Genomic DNA, 22,170 nt, shown 5'->3' with positions numbered 1-22,170 from the left:
TCTCACTGGGCGAGGCTCTTTGAGGAACCGAGAGTTGCTGGGACGGAGCCCGCAGAGAGAAAGCAAACAGTGGCGCTCCCCTCCCCCGACCCCGGCCCTTTGTCCGGAATCCAGCTGTGCCCCGCGGGGGAGGAGCGGGCTCGCGTGGCGCGGCCCCCTGGCCCCGGCGCTGATTGGCCGGCGGCTCGGGCAGCAACGGGGCAGGCACGCTCCTGGCTGGGGCCGAGCAGATAAAGCGTGCCAAGGGGCACACGACTTGCGGCTCAGAAAATCCGAGTGGTCTCGCAGCCCCGCCAAAGACAGCAACGGTGGCCCGGGACCCCCTTTGCGTTTCGCTTTCCTGGAGCTGGGGAAACTTCAGGCAGCGGCGCCCGCTCTCAGGCGGGCTTGCAGACGAAAAGGCCAGTTCATCTCACCAATTGCTCTTGCTGCCCACCCCCGCCCTGCTCTCTACCCTTTTGCGCGGGAGAACAAGGTAACACCTGGAGGCCGCAGAGCGAGGGCTGGAGGGGGGAAAGGGGTCCTCTGATCCGGCGGGAGGGGGAAATGGCTCTTTCTGGGCTTTTTCCCACTTGGCTCCGGGATAGGGAACTGCGCTAGGGTGTTGGACCCACGCTTACCCCGACCTCTTCCCCTGCTGCAGGATGACGCCTCATCCCTCGGGTGCGCCAGCTGTCCAAGTGACCCAGGAGACAGAGCAGCCCTTCCAGGGCGTCTTCGACGACGAAGTGACCTGCGTGGCGTCGGCTCCGACGAGCCCGGCTCGAGTGCGGGGGAACTGCGCCGACGAGGAAGGGGGTGGCTCCCAAGGGGCCTCGAGGAAGCTCCGGACAAGACGCGGGGGACGCAGCCGGCCCAAGAGTGAGTTGGCTCTGAGCAAGCAGCGACGGAGCCGGCGCAAGAAGGCCAATGACCGCGAGCGCAATCGAATGCACAACCTCAACTCGGCCCTGGACGCACTTCGCGGCGTCCTGCCCACCTTTCCTGACGATGCCAAGCTTACCAAGATCGAGACGCTCCGCTTCGCGCACAACTACATCTGGGCGCTGACGCAGGCGCTGCGCATAGCAGACCATAGCCTCTACGGGCTGCAGCCACCCACACCGCCCTGCGTGGAGCTGGGCTGCCAGGACGGCGGCTCCTCGGGAGACTGGGGCTCCCTCTACTCCCCGGTCTCCCAGGCGGGCAGCCTGAGCCCCGCCGCCTCGCTGGAGGAGCGTCACGGGCTGCAGGCGCCTGCCTCTCCGGCCGGTCTGCGCCCCAGCTCCTTAGCTCTTTCAGACTTTCTATGAAGGAGCCTGTCAACCGCTGGGTGGTGGGTGCTTGGCTGTGGGTGGGGGGCCACAGGGGCCGTCAGGGATGCACTGGGGCTGCAGCAACCCCAGGGCGAACTTTCTCCTCCAGTCTGCGGCTCCCTGACAGGGGGGTGAGCCTAGGCGCCTAGGAGGGTAACAGGCTGGGTTCAATTCCCGGTTCCTCTTCACAGCGCCAACTTCAGCCCTCTGTTTGCTGCCCGCGCAGGCGGGGATTGCAAGCTCTGAGAGCATTCCCCTCAAGTCACCCCAAGTCTCCCGCAAAATCACCGGGGATTGTGGCACTAAGCAGCTGGAGACACCCGCTGTCTCCAGCCATCCTACACTCACTCAAGTCTGTCAGTCTCTCTTACCAATCCTCCACCAATGTGATTTAAACCAGTATTTGATCTCTCACCATTTGCTCTCTTCTCCGAAGACGCTGCTGACCTTCTCCAGTCCCTATTAAGTGCTGGTTTCTGGCCGCTCTGATGCCTTACTCCACGGAGGGATCCTCTGCCTTCTCTAGAGCACTTTTTGGAACCATTGCGCTCCTGGGGGAGGGAGACCAGGCTGTGAACTGGGAAAGAGATTGTTTGCCTCCGGAGTGTCTGTCCTGCTTCCCTGTGACCTGAAGCACCCCTTTAAAAAAGAAGAAAAAAGAAAAAAAAAAGTCGTCTTTAAAGAAGAAGAAAAAAGAAAATATCGGCCTGTAAATTATATGATATCTTTTTAAGTGAATTTTGGTATGGTAAATTATACGCCCCCCCTCCTTTTCACGTTTGTATTTATTGATGAGATTTCACAGCAGGGGGGAAAGTCTATATTTTGTACATAAGATTATTTAGAGACTGGTGAATGAGATTTTGAGCCAATAAAAAAAAAGTACCCTCAAGAAACCTCAGTTAGGTAACTCGATTATGCAGAAGGGAGGGTGACAGCCTCTGGCTGGGGTGGGGGTGGACCTCAGTCCAAGGAGAGGGGGTCTGGGCACCTTCTCTGATTTGGGCAAAGAAATTGCGGTGCTAGGCTGGTGGCAGAGCAGATTGCGTCCTGAGAGCGAGTCAGCTAAACCCGCATAGAAAGTAAGAGCTGGAAGGCTCTTAAGAAATCACTGGTCCAGTTCCCTGTTTTATTTTATAGGGCAGCTACTTGTCATATTCCAAATAGTGGTTTAGATGAAAGACAAGTTTCCAACTAGGGCTACTTGCTGGCCTTGCTGACCTTTCTCCTACGCCACTAGCCTGGATTTCGAGCGACTGTTGAATGTGGGGAGGAGAGTAATAGCCCAACCATAGGGTCAGAGCCCTCAGAACCATGGAACGTGAACTGGGCATCCCAGAAATTTTCCCAGAGTGCTTGGAGAGCTAGTCCGTCTTCTGAGCACATTTTATGGATCGGGTTCTGGGAGGGTGGCATCCTGACACATGGAATTGAGCAGCGGGGAGCGGAGAGAGTAGAGATTCCTGCTGAGATCTCTGGCACCCCTGGTACCTGGCAGTCTTGATAGAAAATTACCAAGAACCTATTCAAGGTTTCCAGCCACTCTTTACTCCCAAGGTAGAGTTGCGCTGGTGTGCCACAAGGACTGAAACTTACCCCAGGGGCTCTACTGGAGCGCCCCTAAATGGCTTGCGGGAACTTGTACCTCCGGAAGCCGACTAAGCGGTAAGAATTCCCAGATTCTGCCTGACAGGAACAGGAAAATGGAGGGTGGGCACTCTATTCTGTGAATTGAGCCCTGGAGACTTTTTTGGATTGGCCACAGGAAGGAAAGAGCCAAGCCCAGGTGAGCGTGGTTGCCACCAGGGGCCTGGAGCCAGACCTTAGGTAGCTTTCCAGTTAGAGCACAAAGGTGGTGTCTTACCAGGGGTTAACACCTCTTGTGTCTCTCTCTTTTGCCCTCCCAGCTTGCAATAGAACTTTTATTCTCCTCTATTCCCAGGAAAGGTAACTCTGAGGAAATATGCCTCAGTTACCAGGGGCTGGATTTGGGGGAGGAGAAAGGGATGCGCAAACAAAAGAATGAACGAAGGTGTTGTTTCATTTCATGGCTTTAATCTGGGAGGAGATTAATGGGTTATTGGTGACTTCTGCAGCAGCCAATTTCCACCTAGGGCACCACACTGGGACAGGTGTCCGCAGCTCCTAGTTGCATGGACCAAGCCAGTGCCTGTTACTTTCTGTGCCTTTAGGGGAAGAACATGGAGAGACAAAAAGCAAGAAGATCCATTTCTGTCTTCCCAGGAAAGCGACAAGTATACAGACAAGTATACAGCCAGAATTATGGGTGGTGGGTAAAGGTACAAGGCACAGGATGGAGGTGGGGCTGCTGTTACCTGGGGCTGGACTGGGAGGCTTGCAAGAGAAGGGGGCATTTGGGCCAAGGACTATATGTTTAGAGAAATCCCTAAGTACGAAAATCCTTTCTGTGATTCAAATAGGCAAGGGACTCCCTGAAACTCCAAAAGTGCTGTTGGCTCCATGTTCCAGGTTGAGGCACCCACTGCCCTACCCCCTCCTACCTTTGAGGGTGCTCATTAAGGAGCCATTAGTCACCAAACACACGCAGACTGGTCCTCCGCCCCACAAATTAAAAAGAAAAAAAAAAGTACTGTTTAACCAGCTTGACTGCTGGGCTGCCACCTTGGGTCAGGGGTGGATTTGACCCCGGAGCTGTCTGCCAGCTCTACTCTCCAAGTCAAGAGGAAGCAGAGAAAAGTTTGGGTTTGCTTGAATCACTGCAAAGTTTAGGGCTCCCTTGCACAGGGCGAGCGCCATCATTGTGTACGGAATTGCACTGAGATGGGAGACTTTGTCCATGCCTCTTTCCAAAGAGCCACTCACCAAGAAGGGCTCAGAAACATTCCTGTGAGTGGTGCAGACAACTAACTCCAGAAGCCTCACCATCACCACGCCCCATCCCACCCCCCAGCCCTCACGGGCATTTGGCTTGCAGAGGCTTTTAAAATCAGTCAAGCTGGTCTCAGTCTTGGCTGGCGGCCCACACTCGGAGACTACGCCTCACTCGTAATGGTGCGGAGCCTCCCACAGTCTGAGGTCATCGCCTGCACCTCAGCTCTCTGAAATCTGGGGAGGCTCCCGTGCGGGTCCAGGAAAGACCCTCGGGTCGAAAGGCTCTTACCCCTCTTCTGCCTTTGTCTGAAACCAAGACTGACTTCCAGAAAAATGGCACATGAATCTTGTGCCCCTACCCCACCCCCATCCGTGCACACAAGCAGGTAGATTTATGGTGCCCTGCCCCCATCCCACTCCACCCCCAAGCCGGCCTCCGTCGGGAGACAAAGCATCCCGGGGCCATTGGAATGCTAATGTCTGGGAGCCTTGCTGCAGGGCTGGCCCAAAGGCAGGAGGGGCTGGGGGAACCCGAGACCCCACAGGCGCCCTTTGCCCCTCCTCTCCTCTAAGGCCCACTCTGCCGGGCTGGCTGTGTGACCTTGGACAAGTCCCTGAGCCTCAGCTAATTCACTGGAGAATACGCAGGGAGTCCTTAATACGCTTTTACTGGATTTCTGGGTGCCTAAGAGAAGGCAGTGCTTATGGTGGACAGAGTTAAGGGCTCCCCACAACCAGAATGGTGGAGAAGACCTTTTGGCTTTGGCAGTGGGGACACTGTGGGGAGGGTGTAAGGGAATTTGGCTAAAAATATGTTATGGAATAAGTGCTGAGTATATTATAATTACATTTTTGCATTTACGTAATTAATATTCTCAGTTGTGTTTATTTTCCCGCCCCCCCCATCCTTTTAAAATACCTTCAGGCTGTGCTCAAGAAAAGGAAGAGAGCACTCACTAACTGTACCTGCCTGCTCTGCCTTTGAAGGGCCAAGAGCACAGACAGTGGGAGATTTGAGGCTGGACAACTTCTTATCTTAGGTCCCTTCCTACCGTTGGTGAGGAGGACAAGGCGGGATGTTCACACCCATAGACACAGAGACCTAAAGTCTTAGAAAAGTTGGTGACTTCCTCAGGCCCCCAGTCACTTGGTGAATCGCTGAAACCAGCTAGGACTGTCACCTGGTTCTAGGCTCTGTGCCATTTAGAGCTCAGTGCTCTATGCTGATATGGTTTGTTCCTGCTTTGGCTCTAGCTGGGTCTTCTGGGTCTTGTAAGGCCAAAGGCTCCCTTGCACGCTTGCCTTTGATCCCACCCCCATTCTCTTCCAAGGTCCCAGGCTGTTCTTCTCTGCCCCCTCTGCTTCTGGAATCTGAAGGCCAAGGCAGAAGGTGGGGGCGTGTGATTGGGTACGACTTCCGGAGAGCGGTCGCTCGCCTCTGACCATGGTGCTGAAAGTACCGTGTTCGTTCAGAGCGGGAGAAGTTCCTGGCAACTCCGTGTTCTCAACGCGGAAAACCATCTAACGACCCTGTCCACGTTTCTAGACCGAGGTCTCTAGGGAGCCCCCTGTGGATATGTATAGATCCAGAAGAATGTCAGGTTTCCTTGGCGTGGTGGGGAAAGGATGGACTCTGTTGCTGTTAACTGACTGTGTGACCTCAGAAAAGCCCTTTTTCCTCTAGGTCAAAAGACTCTCCTCTGTAAATGATGGAGTTAGAATCAGTGATTGTGTTAGGGACTTCTGACAGCATCTGAGAGGTCTGAAGTGAAGCAACATTGGAAGTGCAGGCTGCAGCACCCCTAACTGGGAAAACTGCTTTGGAACTTGGCCCTCATTTGGAGTCTCATTCTTCAGGTTACAAAGAGCTTTTAGTTATTCCAAGAACAAAGGCTTAAGGAAGTCCCCCAGATGCGTACATAGGATGGCAGAGTGGTTAAGAACACTTAGCTCTTCAGAATTGCACAGATATTGTTTGAAGCCTGGTCCTTCTACTGGTGGTTTTCAATAACTGTGAATTTGGGACGGTAAATAGTGACTGCCCAACTGGACTGGTTAATGTATTCACTTTTAGTGCAGGTTAAGCTGCCATAGATGGTAATTACTACCATTAACATCTTCGTTTGTCTCAAATTCTTCTTATTTTCCCTGGATTTTTTAAGGAGGGGGCGCTTTTGTATGAAGTTGAATTTCCTCTGCATCTCTGTACAGTGCAAATTTGCACAATGGCTAAAGGTCATTTACCTGTCTTGGTGACCCTCCTCAGCTGCAATCTACCTTTCCTAAATTCCAGGATTATATATCCAGATGTCCCTTGGGCACCCCAAATGAGACTTGTCCAGAATGGAATTTCTTTCCCCTAACTCCAAACTAATACCTCCTCCCATTCCTGTCTCATTAAGTATTACCATTCAGGCATCCATACTTGTCTTTTCTCACTACTTACACCAAATTAATCCTTATGCCCAGCTGATTTTTCCTCGTACTATTTCTTGAATCTGGCTGTCCCTTTATTTCCTTATGACCACTACTCTCTTTTAGGCTTTCATCCTTCACATGGAGAGACTGCCTAACTGATCTCCTTATCTTTAATCTCAGCACTCATCACTGTGCTCTCCATGTTACAGCCAGAGTAACATGCAAATATAACATTGTCACTCTCCTGTTTAAAATCTTCAAGTGATTTTCAATCATCCCTGGGATAAAGTCCATGTTCCAATAGGGAATGATGGTATAATGTGAGCTGTGAAGTGATACAAAATCTGGGTTCAGTTTCCAGCTGGTTCATTAGCTATCAGTATGACCATGAACAAGTTCCTTAACATTTTTTTCAATTTCTTCATCTGTAAAGTAGAGATAATATTGCTTATAGGGTTCAAGTTAAGGTGCTATAACACACCCACTAATAATTCAGTCAGAGGGAGCATTCCAAGTGGGTGGTAGCTCTGCTTCCTGAAATCATTCAGGGACCTAGGTTCCTTCTACCTCCTTTCTCCACCAGTTCCTAGATCTTTGCCATCCACATAGTTGAGGTTGCATTGTCATATGTTCTAGCCAGTGGGAAGGGAAAATATAGCATGGAGAAACCTCAGCCACAGTCTTAAATCTTAGGCTCTGAAGTAGCACTTTCCACTCACATTCCATAGAGAGAACATGATTATATCACTGTACCCAAACTGGAAGAGTACTTATGTGCCAACGAAGAAGTAAAGTATGGATTCTGGTGAGTAATGAGCAGTTTGTACCACAGATTAAATTAGATTGTATATGCTATTATTATTTATTTTTATCATCACAAATCACTTCAGCTTATGACCACAGTCGTGCTGCAACCAGCCTCTTTTTCACAATGTTTTATTTGCCTTGACATTTACCATCCAGAAATACTGACTTGTTTGAGGTTTTTCTTTACACACACTCAGGCATCCCTTCCATGCTTTTTTTTTTTTTTTCTTTTCCACACTGCTCTCTCTGCCCAAAGACTCTCTCCCTCCTCTCCATCTCCCACCAAACCTCCAACACAGACATTACCTCCTCCTGGGGATTTTCTCTGAACTATTCCTCCCTCTTTGCTCCTGTTCCCATAATATTCTGTGCATAGGAATATCCTTGCACTCTCCTGGTAGTATTTTAATTAGCTGTTTATTCACCTATACCCTCCACTGGTCTTCTCAAGGGTAGGAACTGTCCTTCATGAATCCAATGAGTGCCCATTCTCAACCATATGCCACACATTTTTAGAACGAAGTAATGAGTAAGTGAATTGACTAATGAATGAATGGCATGTCAATTAACATTTGGAAACTTCTATCCTTCTCCAGATCAGCTACCACATAAAGGTCAATGAGTATTTGTTGAATAAATGAATAATTTATATGGAGACCCATGACCCTTCCTGCATCATATTCTCCTCAGCACCAAAAAACAACCTATCCTTGATTGCCTATGGGTCTATTTTAGAAGATGTCCCATCTGGTTAGATGAGACTGGATTATCATCACAGTATGATTATTTCTGAGATCACCAATAACAACGCCAATAATCAGGTATGGGCGTCCCTCCTGCGATAGTCCTCTCATAGATTTGACATCTATCCCAACTTCACCACTTCCTAATTCTAGCACCTTGAGCAATTTTTTAGCTTTTCCAGTCCTCCATCTTGATAGATGGAGAAAACCACACCTACCACATAAGGTTTTATGAAGATTCAAATGAGAGGACAGATGTGTCCATACGCTTTGTGCGCCTGCCAGCAGTTTGAAGCAGAACCCATGACAGTACCCGCTCCATCTCTATCTTATTCCTACAGATGATTAGCCTAGAGGGCATGGGCCAGAACTGACTTTCCCACATTAACTAGGGAAGGTTATATGACTTACCCAAGGCCTGTTAACTATGGAGACAAACTGATACCCTAACATTATCACCAGCTATACTATCTCTGTTGTGCTAATTATCTATTGCTCATAACAAATTACCAAAAAATTTAACCACTTAAAAAAGATATATTCATTATGCGGGTCTTCTATGGGTAGGGGCCCTGGCCCCAAGTGTCACTCTCATGCCTGTAGTTAGGGTGTCAGCCAGGAATATGGTTTTATCCGATGGCTTTACTGAGGGTGGATCCATTTCCAAGCTCACTCATTTGAGCTATTAGCAGGACTCAATTCCTCGAGGGCATTGGACTCAGAGCCTTAGTTCCTCGGTGGTTTTGGAACAGAGCTTTCCTCAGTTCCTTGCCATGTGAGCCTCTCCATAGAGCCGCAACTTACAACCTGGCAACTGGCTCCCTTCGATGCAAGTAAACAAGAAGACCCAAGACCAAAGCCACGGTCTTTTTGTAATCTAATCTCAAAAGTGACATCCCATTACCTCCACCACATTTTATTTACTAGAAATACATTACTAAATCCAGCTCAAAGCCAAGGGGAAGAGATTACACAGTACACAGATACCAGGAGACAGGGGTCACTGCCCGATATATTGGCAATAACAGAATTTTGCTGCCTGCTTTTCAGACCCCAGAGATGGACAGATACATGTGCATGGGCACACACGTGTGCAGACACACACACACACACACACACACACACACACACACACATGTCTCCACGTATCCCCAGGGCCAAATACACCAGGATTCAAAAGAAGGCGGCACCGGGCGATCTGACTCCTGGGGCTAAAGCAGATGTCTCCAGTGCTGGGTTCGCTTCCAAGGGCCCAGGAGGGGGACCACTAAGTGCACACTGGAGCCATCCCAGCTGATCTCTGACATCCATTTATTGCTTTCACAGGCGTCCCCACCCCCACTCCTGGAGGCAGAGATTTAGGACGTCTGGGGCCTGGACACCGTACTCACCGAAGGGAAATTTACTGCCTCCAGAGAACCAGGGCCTGACTTGGGGTCTTGAATGCATCTTTTTCCCCTTTGCCTCTGCTTTATTAGGTTAATCATTGCTTGAATCGGTTGCCATGGTTTGGGCAAACCCATGGCGACTCTATAATGAAGCCTGAAAGACTCGGACCCCATTTATCATCCCCAGTGTTTGGGAGGCCCAAAGCCTCATTTGCCTCCCCCAGGGTCTGGGCACCACCCTTCTGCCTGGGGCCTCCAGGCCCCTTTTGAATGAGGAATGAACAGGTGGCGACTTGGAAGAGAAGAGGAGACCCACATAGGTGGAGCGAGCAGTGCACTGCACATCCCCCCCACACACCCCCCACACACACTTACATTTTTCCACTCCAGGAGTCCAGACACAGACCAAACTCACAGGCAGCTCTGCCAGACTTTTTCTTTCTGGAGAGTGGGAGGCAAAAAATGAATCTTCAATGAGAAGTCCATGGCTGTCCTTAGAAAGAGAATTTGTGTCTCGACAGACCCAGGTGTGACCACACTTCTTATCTCCTGGTCTTGCAATCTTGCAATGAGTTGGAAACAGATGGGGGAAGGCCCAGTGGAGAAACTGAGGCATACAGATGTTCAGTAACGTGTTCAAGGTCACCCAGTGACGGTACAGCCAGGGTAGAACCCAGGGCTGGTAAAATTTACTACAGAAAAATTAAAAAATAGGAAGAAGAGTATAATGAAATCTCGTGTTATCTATCACCCAGATTCAACAATTATCACCTCGGAGCCAAGTGTGTTTTGCCCACACACTTTCCTACTTCCCCCCAGCACTACCTGTGTAGATTACATTGAAGCAAATTTTAAACATCATACAATTTTAGCCCTCAGTCCTTCCCCAGTGTCCTTTCCTTGCTCAGCATAAATTGCACAATTGACTAGAGTGGCAGAGGGCATTGACTCTGAAGACAAAAAGTCTGGGTTCAAGTCCAAGCTCTGTCCCTTCCCAGCTGTGTGACCTTCAGCAGTGACCAAATATTTCTGAGCCTCAGTTTCCTCAACGATAGAATGATATGCTGTTACCGTTCTCACAGGATAAGGTCAGGGTTCAATGAAAGAAGGCAACCTAAGTGTTTAGCCCCTGTGCCAGGCGCAGAGTCAATGTTTCCATTCTTGAGACCACCACACCATCAGCGGTGTCTGTCATCTAGCAGAAGGTTGGCTCTCGGCCTCTGAAATCCAGGTCTTCCGAGGCAATCTCTTGACATGGAGGCAAGTACCTTGTTACGACTCTCTGCCTGGGGCTGGCCTCTGAGAACACAGACCTCAACGGTGAGCCTGGCTTCAGATGCTGACCGACCCCAAGTTCTGTGGCTCACAGCCCCGCTGAGCTCTACACCATGATCCCTGCCCCCCAGCCAGCAAGACCAGGTTCCTCCTTCTCCTCTTCTCCTTGCAGCTTTAGACCTTCTAACGTCTTTGCTGCTGGTCCCATTTGCGAACACGTGTTAATATACATGCCTGAAGTTTACGTGCGTGTGCATGTGTGTCTTGGAGTGTGTGTGCTGTTCCACATGGGAACTAGCATATGCTCGCACTTCCTTAGACTCAGCCTATAAGGGAGACCCCAGGAGGATCCTGACTCCTGCCCTCTTGCCTTCATGGTTGACTGACAAGAGACCAGAGGAAAAGTCATCAAAGGCATGAAGACACAAGCTTAGCCACTAAGACCTGGAGCAGGTGAGGAGAAAACTAATCTTTGCAGAACACAGGAGGCTGAGAACAAGAAAGGGGCAGGCAGGGCACTGCACGGAAGCCAAGGGCATGGAGCTGGAGGCAGCCATCTGGGTTCATTGTTCAGGCAGGGCCTAGCCCCAAGAGTGGCCCTCTCCAGGGAAGGATTATTCCAGGGAATCACCCACGACCCCCAGAGAATCAAAGCCCTGAATGGTCCTCCTGGCTGGAAGGGTGCATCTTCCCCCCAAATCTCCCTATCTTAACAGCAGCTAATTTCTATAGTGTTTACAATATCTAATCACAGCCCAAGAACTTTCTGTTAATTAATCTATGAGAGCAGAATTATTTCCATTTTACAGATGATGATACTGAGGCTGAGAGCAATTCAATGACATGTTACATGTCACCTGGTAAGAAGTAGAGTTGGATGGAACCCAGGCTCTCCTTAGCTGGAGCTGGAAATCTTGAACGCTGCTACATTGCATCACTGACATGCTCTCCCTTTTGATTTTAGATATTTTCAAGAATGTATAAAGTGGAGAGAGAGAATAAGTGTACCCATCAGTCGGCTTCTGTAACCACCCATTCATGCCCCCTCTTGTTCTTTCATTTGCCCCAATCCTATCAACCTCCATCCTGCAAACACATTTTTAAAAAAATATTTAATTAATTTATTTATTTGTCAGAGAGAGAGAGAGGGCACGCACAAGCACTGGGAGAGGCAGGCAGGGGGAGAAGCAGGCTCCCCACTGAGAAAGGACCCTGATGCAGACCTGATCCCAGGACCCCAAGATCATGACCCGAGGCGAAGACAGATGTTTAACCAACTGAGCCACCCAGGTGTCCCTGCAAACATATTTTTTAAGGATTTATTTATTTATTTGAGAAAGAGAGAGAGTGTGGAGGAGGGGGGAGAGGGAGAGGGACCGAGAAAATGTCAAATGTCAAGCAGACTCCCCACAGAGCACAGAGCCTGCAGTGGGCCTCAGTCTAACCACCCTGAGATCAGGACCTGAGCTGAAAGCAAGAGTCAGGCGCTCAACCGACTGATCCACCCAGCCATCCCCTGGATGTGTGTGGAATTTTTAATTTTTATTTCTACTTTGTGTGTGGAATATCTTTAAATATATCCCAGATAGCTGTCCTCCCACTTGTAAAAATATTTCTAAAGGAGAAGATATTTTTAAAAAACAGAACCACTGAACCATTTTTATACCTGATGAAATTAACAATTCTGTAATATGATCTAATATCCAGTCATATGCAACTGTTTCTAATCGTCTCTTTCACAAATGTATAAACAAATGAACAAAGAACCTCACATTTTGGAATCTCCTCTCTTCCCGCCTGAGCAGGTAAGCTGCACAGCCCACTAGAGACCAGGACCAAGGCCAAGACCAAGACCAGCCCAGCCCTGACTCCAGGGCTTGGTAGGACTGGCTCTGGGCGAGTCAATTCCCTTCCCAGCCCCTCCCAACCAGCCCCACCCTGCAGTCTGGTGACCAGCCATCCTGGTTTGGCTAGGACTCTCCCAGTTTGGACATTGCAAGTCCCTGGCAAACCCAGATCGTTGGTCACTCTGTAAGGAACTGGAAACCTGGTGCCCACCCCAGCCCTCCCTTTCTCCCACTCCTCACTCCAGTGTGGTACTACCCACCCAGAGCAGGGGGAGCCCTGAGTTTCAAGGGCCCTCGAAATAACAAATAATTTACCAAAACCTTTGAGGAGAGGGCCCCAAGCCCCCTGTCGCCAGCAGAGAATCAGCATTTTTTCACACCCAGGGAGCCAAATTCAGCAGTCTCCGCCCTCAGACTCTTCCCCCCTCTCCAGATCTAATGACAATCCAAAGAGTTCCTGATAGGGTTTTAAAAGATGCTCTTCATTCACCGTCCACCAAGCATGAAAATCCAGCTCATTTGTCTCCATTCTTCGCCCTAAAGGCCCGGCCGGCCTCAGGCCTGCAGCCTCAAACTTGTCACTCACTTTCCACATCCTTTTGTGAGTTTGCCTTTATTTCATTCCTGGTCTCCTCCTACACCCTCCTCTCCCCCTGCTCATTCCATCCTGATCCTTCCCCTCCGCCCTCCCCCATGGGTCCCCAGTTCCTCTGTCCACACAAAAAAGGCAACAGACCAGTCTGGGAATTTCTTCACAGTCCCTGTGCCCCACCCCCACCGCGGCCTCCTCTCACTCGCTGCTTTTAAAAAGTGAGAGCAAAAAGCCAGCAGCAGCTCAAACGGCTCAGCATGGGGTGGGGGTGGGGGGACAAAATTGCCTCATGCCTAGGCTGGAAATGGCCTCAAGGACCCCTGAGTGTTGATCTTTGGCTTCACAGCTGTGGAACCTGAGTCTCAGAGAGGGGAATAGACTAGCCCAAGGTCACACTCAGAGTTAACAGCAGAGCAGTCCCCTGAGCCAAGCGTCCCAGCTTCTCAGCCTGGATTCCCCCATGCAGAATTGAAAGCTACTCCTCTGTCCCCATGGCACTGAATTTAGTCCCCTTTTGTGACTCTTAACTGTCTGGGGTCAGAACTGGAAAGCTGTGGCCCCATCCAGGGCATCGCTGTGTCCCTTGAAGGCATAGCATGTGGTAGGCGTTTGGCAGTGGTGTTTTTAAGGAAATTGAACGGAAGGAATGTGAGTCCCAGGCCCAGGGTTCACACCCCCACCCCACCCTGCTTTTTTAAGAAATCTGCCTTTCAGATCTCTTTTCAGTCACCTTCTGGGCTGAGGCTTTGTTTTCAGGCTCAGGGAGTCCCTTTGGGCCCAGGGGAAATGGGAGAGTGAGAAAAGGTAAGAAAAGGGTATCTGTTAAGCAGTCAGACCCCTTACCTACCATTTCCCCTTCTAAGAACAATCAACACTGGGAGGAGGGGAAGGCTATTCCTACCCTTTTCTGGGGCAAGGCAGATAGAACTGGAGTCCTTAAGAAAGCAGGAGGTGGTGATGGTCCTCTTATCTGGAACAACATGAAGCAGAAAGGGGTTGGCTCCTGTCATGATCCCAGAGTCCTGGGATGGAGCGAGCCCCTTATGGGGCTCCCTGCTCCCTGGGAAGCCTGCTTCTCCCTCTCCCACTCCCCCTGCTTGTGTTCCTTCTCTCCTCTCTGTCCAACAAATAAATAAAATTTAAACAAACAAAGGAGTGGGAGAGAAGCAGGACAGAGTAAAAAAGGCAGAAGGAGTTCTGAGGGGGGCGCCTGGCCCTGCCAGTGTCAGTGAGTGTCATCAATGTGCCAGGCTCTCTGAGCGCTAAGAAAAGAGGCAGCTGCTGGTGGCAGAGCCGCAGGGCCTCCTTGGAAGGAGGGGAAGGTCAAGCTCAAAAGCACATCCCCAGTGGAGCATGGCCTCTCCTCTGGCCTCATTATCATTTGTGAAATAGGGATAGTTACAGTACCTTTCTCCTAGGATGGTTATAAAGGTTAAATACAGGATCTACAACACAATAAGTATACGCTAGCTACAATATAATAATATATAAAAGCAGGGGACGGCGTGACAGCTTCAGTGAATGTCATTTGGGGCCATTATCATGATTATGGTCTCTCGGTACTTAAAAAAATTTTATTATGTTGGTATATTACTTCAGTTATTTGAAAACTGACCCATCCTTTCTTTTTGGCAGTTTTATCAAATGCCTTAAAATAGTCAGAATCTTGGGCAGGGATTCTTGGATGATGAGCCTTAAGGAGGGCACTTGCTGTATTGAGCTCTGGGTGTTACAGGCAACTGATGCATCATTAAACTCTACCCCTGACCTGAAACTAACAGTACAGTGTATGGTCACTAAACTGAATTGAAAATAAGCAATTAAAAAAAATAGTCAAGTTTTTGGTCCAGAAATTCTTCCTAGAGAAATCATCAGAAGTCATATCAAAATTTATCAACAAAGGTATTCATAATGCCAGCTTTTATAATGGCAAAAGTTAGATACAAAAGAAATGTCCAACCACAGAGACAGACTGGATTGTTTATTTTAGATATATGAATTATATATTATAGATTAATATTAGATTATCACATACTAGATTAGTAGATTATTATATATATCTAAAATTACATGTTTTAGATATGCTACATGCATTACATATATATTTCTCTCAAAAATTAGATACAAAAGAAATGTCCAACCATAGGAGGCAGATTAGAATATTATATATTATATATATATATTGTGTTGAAAAAATAATACTTGTTAACATGGGGAAATATATCACAATATATTGCCAAATGGAAAAAACACACATGATTTTAAGCAAGAGGGCAGGCAACACAACTTGCAAACTATGCCACTACAAAATACCTAGAAACTCTGGCTGAAAGCTAACAAACATTATTTTAGAGGTGTAGCATGAAGCTATTTGCACAAAACATACATGCGTGTTTATGTTTGGGAAAGAATCTGGAAAGACATTTACTGATTTATTGACAAGACAACAAACTTGCAGGATTTTCATTTCTACATGTTGCTTGGTTTTTGCCCTGAGCTTGTTTTATTCTTTAATTAGAGGGAAGTGTTGTCGTTTAAAAGCTTTAACGAGGGGCGCCTGGGTGGCTCAGTCAGTTAAGCGTCTGCCTTCAGCTCAGGTCATGAACCTAGGGTCCTAGGATCAAGTCCCACATCAGGCTCGCTGCTCAGTGGGAGCCTGTTTCTCCCTCTCATTCTCCCCCAATCTCTCCCAAATAAATAAAATGTTTAAAAAATAAATAAATGGGACGCCTGGGTGGCTCCGTTGGTTGGACGACTGCCTTCAGCTCAGGTCATGATCCCGGAGTCCCCGGATCGAGTCCCGCATCGGGCTCCCAGCTGCATGGGGAGTCGGCTTCTCCCTCTGACCTTCTCCTCGCTCATGCTCTCTCTCACTGTCTCTCTCTCTCTCAAATAAATAAATAAAATCTTTAAAAAATAAATAAATAAATAAAGACTTTAATGAAAGAATGCAGTGGTGCTTTGATTTTTTTAAAAAATGCCTCTGGTGGGATGGCAAGAATGGCTTCCTGGACAGGGACCTTTGTAGTGAACTGGGGGGACAAGCAGGGATCGGGAGGCTTGGGGTAGGCACTCAGGGGCTAAGATGTCAGTGAGCAAGGGGCAGGAGGGGTGGAATTCTAGCTCTCTCAACTCGAAAACTAGGGATCCTTCCTCCTGTTCCGGTTTCCCACTGTACAACACGGGGTTTGAGAAAGGGATGGAAGGGAAATTGAATGGGCTCCTTGGTTCAGGATTGGTCAGGTCTCCACCCCGCCCCGCCCCGGCCACTGTGTGCCCTGCACTGTGCTGGGCACTCTGGAAATTCAAGGTAAATTCAGAGCTCCAGCACCTGCTCTGCTCAGGAAATGAGCTTTCTGTATAAAAACATTTAATCAGAAACTGGTTGGTTTAGTTAAACATTAAAGTGGGACTTTTAAAAAAAACTTATAACCAGGCACCTGGGTGGCTCAGTCATTAAGTGTCTGCCTTTGGGTCGGGTCATGATTCCAGGGTCCTGGGATCAAGCCCCACATCAGGCACCCTGCTTGGTGAGGATCCTGCTTCTCCTTCTCTTTCTGCCTGTTCCTCCCCCTACTTGTGCTTGCTCTCTGTCAAATAAATAAATAAAATCTTTTAAAAAATTGTTTGTAATCATCTGAGATTAAGAATCTCTCTGTAGGGGAATGACTAATGCCCCCCACTTCCCACCTCAGAAGATACATCCACCAGGAACCCATAACTGTGGCCTTATTTGGAAGAAGGGGTCTTTGTAGAGGTTATTAAGTTGTGGGTCTGAAGATGAGCTCGCCCTGGGTTAGGTGGGCTCTAAATCCAGTGATGAGTCTCTAGAAGAGAGGAGAGAACAAACAGATCCTGAGACCCAGGGAAGAAAGTCACATGAAGGCAGAGGCAGTGGTTGGAGTTAGGGAACCCCAAGCAGAGGAGAGCCAGGAGGCACCAGAAGCTGGAAGAGGCAAGGAAGGCATCTCCTCTGGAGGCTTTGGAAGGACCAGGGTCCTGCCGACAACTTGATTTCAAACTTCTGGCCTCCAGAATCATGGGAGAATAAATTTCTGTTGTTTTAAGTCACCCAATATGGGATCATGTGTTATGGTGGCCCTGGGGAACTAATAGGCCTTCTTTTTTTTTTTTAATACTGCAAGAGCCCCAGACTCTTGTAACACTTGTAATACTACAAGAGCCCCAGACTGCTGTGAGGACTGATCTCTTCTCTCTGTGGTCCTGGCCTCGGCTCTTTTGGGTGGCCTGGCTCTGGAGGCTGGCCACCCACTTTCCAGTGTCACCTAGAGCCCAGGGAGCCAGCTATCCAAGCTCCGTGGGATTGCCTGCAAACGGAGAAAAATGGAATCTAAGTGAGGAGCTGTGGGCCTTTCCCTTGAATGTGTGAGCTTTGGGGTGTGGACTTGATGTCATCAAGATGATGCCAGAAGATGGGAAAAAGGAGGCCTCATCTAGTGGGATGGGGACCAAGACCCTGAGGTACCAGCTCTCAGAAGTATGACTAATTAGGATGAATGTGGACTTACTGTGCAGGGCACAGTGTCAGCCTAAGGGCTGGTCAGAGGACAGGGTTTCTAGAATGACTGAGATGGTCCACACCAGATTTGGGGAGGAGTCCCAGAAGGCCACCTGGAGGCGGTAGGTACTTGAAGGAAGGAAGAACCTCAGGACAGAGAGGCAAAGACAGACAGTAAAATGAGTGTGGGATCTGAGCCCAAAGCCTTGGTTGGAACCCCAGCCCAGTCCCTGTCCGCAACGCGCAGATATCCTTGCAGACTTTTATAGAGATGGCGAAGAAAAACATATGCTCTACTTTTGTCACACTGTCCTTGTTTCACTTCATCTGTTTTGAAAATTTTTTAGTCGTAGTGAAATATACATGTATCTTATCATGTGAATTGCTATATTAATTGCTTCCATTTTCTCATCTATAAGATGGTTCTAATCAGAACTGCTATGTTCTTGGGTTTACGGGAGGTTTAAATGAGAAAACTTACAGTACTACAGAGGCACATTGGAAGGGGGGGTCTGCATGTGGTTCGTGGACATGGATCAGCCATCCTGCTCCGAGAAGACGCCTGGCCCAGGGAGGGTGGGGGGACAGCGGTGGGACAGAGCAGCCTTGTCCAGCTCATCCATCAGCATTGACAAGCCCGGTCCCAGCTGCTGAGCAACGGCAGGTATGGGGCGGGAGCCCCTCCCTGGGCCCTTGGCACCCTCCTCTTAGGTCAACACACAGAGTGGGCTCTGTCGGCCAGGTGAGGACACAGAAGATTAATGGAGCAGGTGCGGGCTTGAAGGGGGGGCAATCACCTGGCCAGACAAGGTCCCCTGTGGAGACTGAGTGCCCAACACAAGCCAGGAACCAAAGCGGACGTCATTCAGCCTGGCTTGGGCTTGCCTGGAGGGGGGCTGAAGCCAGCTCTGCCGTCTCTGCTGCCCATCCCATCCCCAGTCCCCAGCCTCACCTAGCCTCATCCAGTCTCCACCACGGGGGCACACGGGCCCAACCTGGGGCACTCAGCTTTCAAATAAATGTCTTTGTTTCTTTAATTTCCCAAGTAACTCACTGCAGAAAAGTGTAGACTAACAAAATACTATGAATCACCCATTAATCTCACCACCCAATGTTAACAATGTTAACAACGTTAACAATGTTAACATTAAATTGATATTGTATCTCTACACACCCCCAGATACATTATATATTTATGAAGAGAAGAGACACAGAGTATTCACTCTGTGGTCTTTGTCCTATAATCTTCTTTATATACTTTATTATGCACATCTTTTGGTGCCAAAGAATTAGCAATTAATTTCATTGTTTTCATTGCTACATATATTCTGACCTTTTTGGGTATAGTATCATCATAGAGGTAATCAAAATCCTCTTTTGGATATTAGATCATGTCCAATGGTCAGCCCTTTATCAATAACACTGAGGTGAACATTTTTATCATTTCTTTTTTTTTTTTAAGATTTTATTTATTTATTTGATAGATAGAGATCACAAGTAGGCAGAGAGAGAGGAGGAAGCAGGCTCCCTGCCGAGCAGAGAGCCCGATGCGGGCTCGATCCCACGACCCTGGGATCATGACCTGAGCCCATTTTTATCATTTCTTGTGGGCAATGTTCTAGAAGTGAAACTGTTATGCCCCAGGATGGGCACTCTTCAAGACTCTTCTTGCATACCACTGAAGGTTTACGCCTGTGTTTATTGGAGCCTGTGCATGGTCCCGCCTGGTTGAGGTGATGGGGAGAGAAAGGCAGCCTGTGGGCAGAAGTTGGAAATGAGGCCAATCGAGCATGGATCCCACTGTCTAGGGTTTGTCATCCAACCTTCCCTCCCGCCTCCCCCTCCCCAGGGAGAGCCCTCGTGGGCTTGGGAATGAGCACCTGGGAGCCGCACAGATTGGAGGAGGAGAAAATCTTCAGGGGACATGAAGTCAGAGAAGACTTCCCAGAGTAGGTGGCATTTCCAACAGGGGAAGGAACGGAGGCTCAGAGTCTCCAGTGCTTCTTGGTGGACACGGCTGGTGGGCAGCCAGGGCTCAACCTCGGGTTTGTCGGACCCTGTCCCTCGAGAGCCTTTCCTGGGCCAGGTGGCCACCAGATCTGAGATTACTTCTCAGCATCCTTTGGGATAGAAGTCCTTTAGAGTACAACTGGGGTCCCCAAAGCTGGTTAGTGTGAGATCTGAGGCCATAGAGATGGAAGGCCGGGCCTCCTACAGGCTCCCCCACCCCCTACCACCACCACCACTGGCCACCTCTGTGTGGGGCAGGCAGCTGGCAACGTGACCTTGTGCCTCTGACAATGATTTAACCACATTAGTGGGGGGTTAGGGGAGATTTGTAAAGCTGTCAGTAGGGGAAGGGCTTTAACTCCAGCCTCTTGGCTCAGCCACTAGTTGGGGGTAGGAGGAACAGCTCAGGGAGAGGCCAGGGGACCTTCTGGTTCTGCTTGCCTTTCCGGCATTGGGGTCCACCATAGAACACGAGGGACCCACTGAGCCCATGCAGTTCTGCATCTCTTCCCACACCCTTAAGTTCAGTTTCCCTTAAGGTAACCCCAGGCAGCTCTTCCTCCCTAGCCATGTAGGGAGAGCCCAGCTGGCCACAGAAAATAGCAAAAATCACAGCGGCAGGGAGTCCAGAGAGCCGGGCTCACAGCCCAGCTTCCCTGCTGTCGGAGCCGAGGCCATGGAGCCTGTGCTACGGACACCCACAGGCAACACACATGAACGGTGGTGGCCAAGCAGAGACTGGTCGCCGCCAGGGGAGAAGCCGCATCCCCTAAGGGGGCCAGCTACTACTTAAGTCCAGCTTCTTAATTTTTTTTTTTTAAAGATTTTATTTGCTCATTTGAGAGAGAGGGCACGAACAGGGAGAAGAGGGAGAAGCAGACTCCGCACCAAGCCAGGATCCTGACCCGGGACTTGAGCCCAGTATCCTGGCATCATGACCTGAACCGAGGGCAGATGCTGAACCTACTGAGCCACATAGGGCTCCCAGCTTCTTACTTCCAGGCAATAATGAAGACTTAGAATTCCCTCGAGAGAAGTGGACATTCAGATTTATATGTGAAATCTTTCCCATGTTACCAACTAACTGGAAAAAAATTCAAACACAGTGTAGGACAAACAAAAAAAAAAAAATTGTGAATGTAGCCCCAGGCTGGCTTAGACACAAATAATAAAGGAGGAAGGAACCACTATTAGATATTGTCTAGGATAACCCTTTTGTTTCAGATGGAGAAACTGAGGCCAGACTGGCCAAGAGAGAGATAACTTGCCTGAAGTCACACAGGAAGTCAGTGGACTGGCTGGGCAAGGAATACGGGCTTTCTGCCCCCAGCCTGTGCCTTTGCATAACGTGCTTGACTGAGGGGGGCCTGTGGGGAGACGCTGGAGGGTTCTGAGCAGTGGGTGAAGGGAGGAAGGCTGAGCCCTTCCCTCTTTGCCAGGCTCACCTAAGGCACCTTCAGTTAGTCCTCCCTGAGCCCCGGGGTCCAGCAACCAGGTATCTCCTCTTCACCTCTTTGGCCGTTGCTCCCTCTCCATTCCAGGGCTCACTGTTCAAGCCCCCGTGGTCAATCGCACGAGACACGTAGCAGGGGGCCCAGCACCCGGGTGCCATCAGGGACTTCACTGACAAGCTACCCTTTGTGGAATATGGCGGTGGGGGGAGCAGTCAGTATCTCCACAAATACCGATTTTTAAACCAGTAAGAAATCAGACAAAGAAGCAAGGCAGAGAGAGGTCACATTTTCATTTACGATGGCTGAAGATGATTTTGAAGAACATGGTTCATGCTATGGGCAAGTAGGTTCCTGACACGGACACCTGGAATTAGATTTACTAATGAACTCACGGGCAATCCCGCACCATCTCTAGCCCTCCCCAACCACAAGAGCACAGCAAACGTGTGTGTGCCTTGCAGCTTGAGCCAGAATAAAGGGCTGGGTCACTCAAGCCCCAGGCATTTATCAGATAAGACACTCAGTACTGGGTGCCTGGGTGGCTCAGTGGGTTAAGCTTCTGCCTTTGGCTCAGGTCATGATCTCAGGGTCGTGGGATCAAGTCCGGCATCAGGTTCTCAACTCAGCAGGGAGCCTACTTCCCCCTCTCTCTGCCTGTGCCTCTGCCCACTTGTGATCTCTCTCTCTGTCAAATAAATCCATAAAAATCTAAAAATAAATAAATAAATAAGAGTTCGAGAAAAATACACTCAGTATTCCCTGGAGCAGAATGAGGGAGAGAGCCAAGAGACTGGGTGTGTTACGTTAATGGGGCTCATTAGACACAGAAGGAAATATTAAGATTCCATTTTATCTCTGCTTTTGGCTTAGCAGCTACACTTGTTATTCTCTTAAGTGATTGCTTAAGGACTTACTTCCAGTGGGCTTGCTTCATATCCCATTATCACTGTCAGCCGTACATAGTATTAT

General features: G+C 49.1%; 1 protein-coding gene across 1 annotated transcript; it reads left to right on the top strand.

Moving 5' to 3' along the window:
• Positions 1–644: 644 nt before the first annotated feature.
• NEUROG3 (neurogenin 3) lies at positions 645–2,175 on the top strand. Its single transcript, XM_004769537.3, has one exon. The coding sequence runs from the start codon at positions 645–647 to the stop codon at positions 1,290–1,292; it is 648 nt and encodes a 215-aa protein (XP_004769594.1). The 3' UTR covers positions 1,293–2,175.
• The last annotated feature ends 19,995 nt before the right edge of the window (positions 2,176–22,170 follow it).

Source organism: Mustela putorius, unplaced genomic scaffold (genome assembly GCF_011764305.1).
Source record: "Mustela putorius furo isolate JIRA1106 unplaced genomic scaffold, ASM1176430v1.1 tig00000698_pilon_pilon_pilon, whole genome shotgun sequence".
NCBI lineage: Eukaryota > Metazoa > Chordata > Mammalia > Carnivora > Mustelidae > Mustela > Mustela putorius.
The sequence above is the reverse complement of the archived record's forward strand: the minus strand, read 5'-3'. Positions and strand labels throughout refer to the sequence as shown.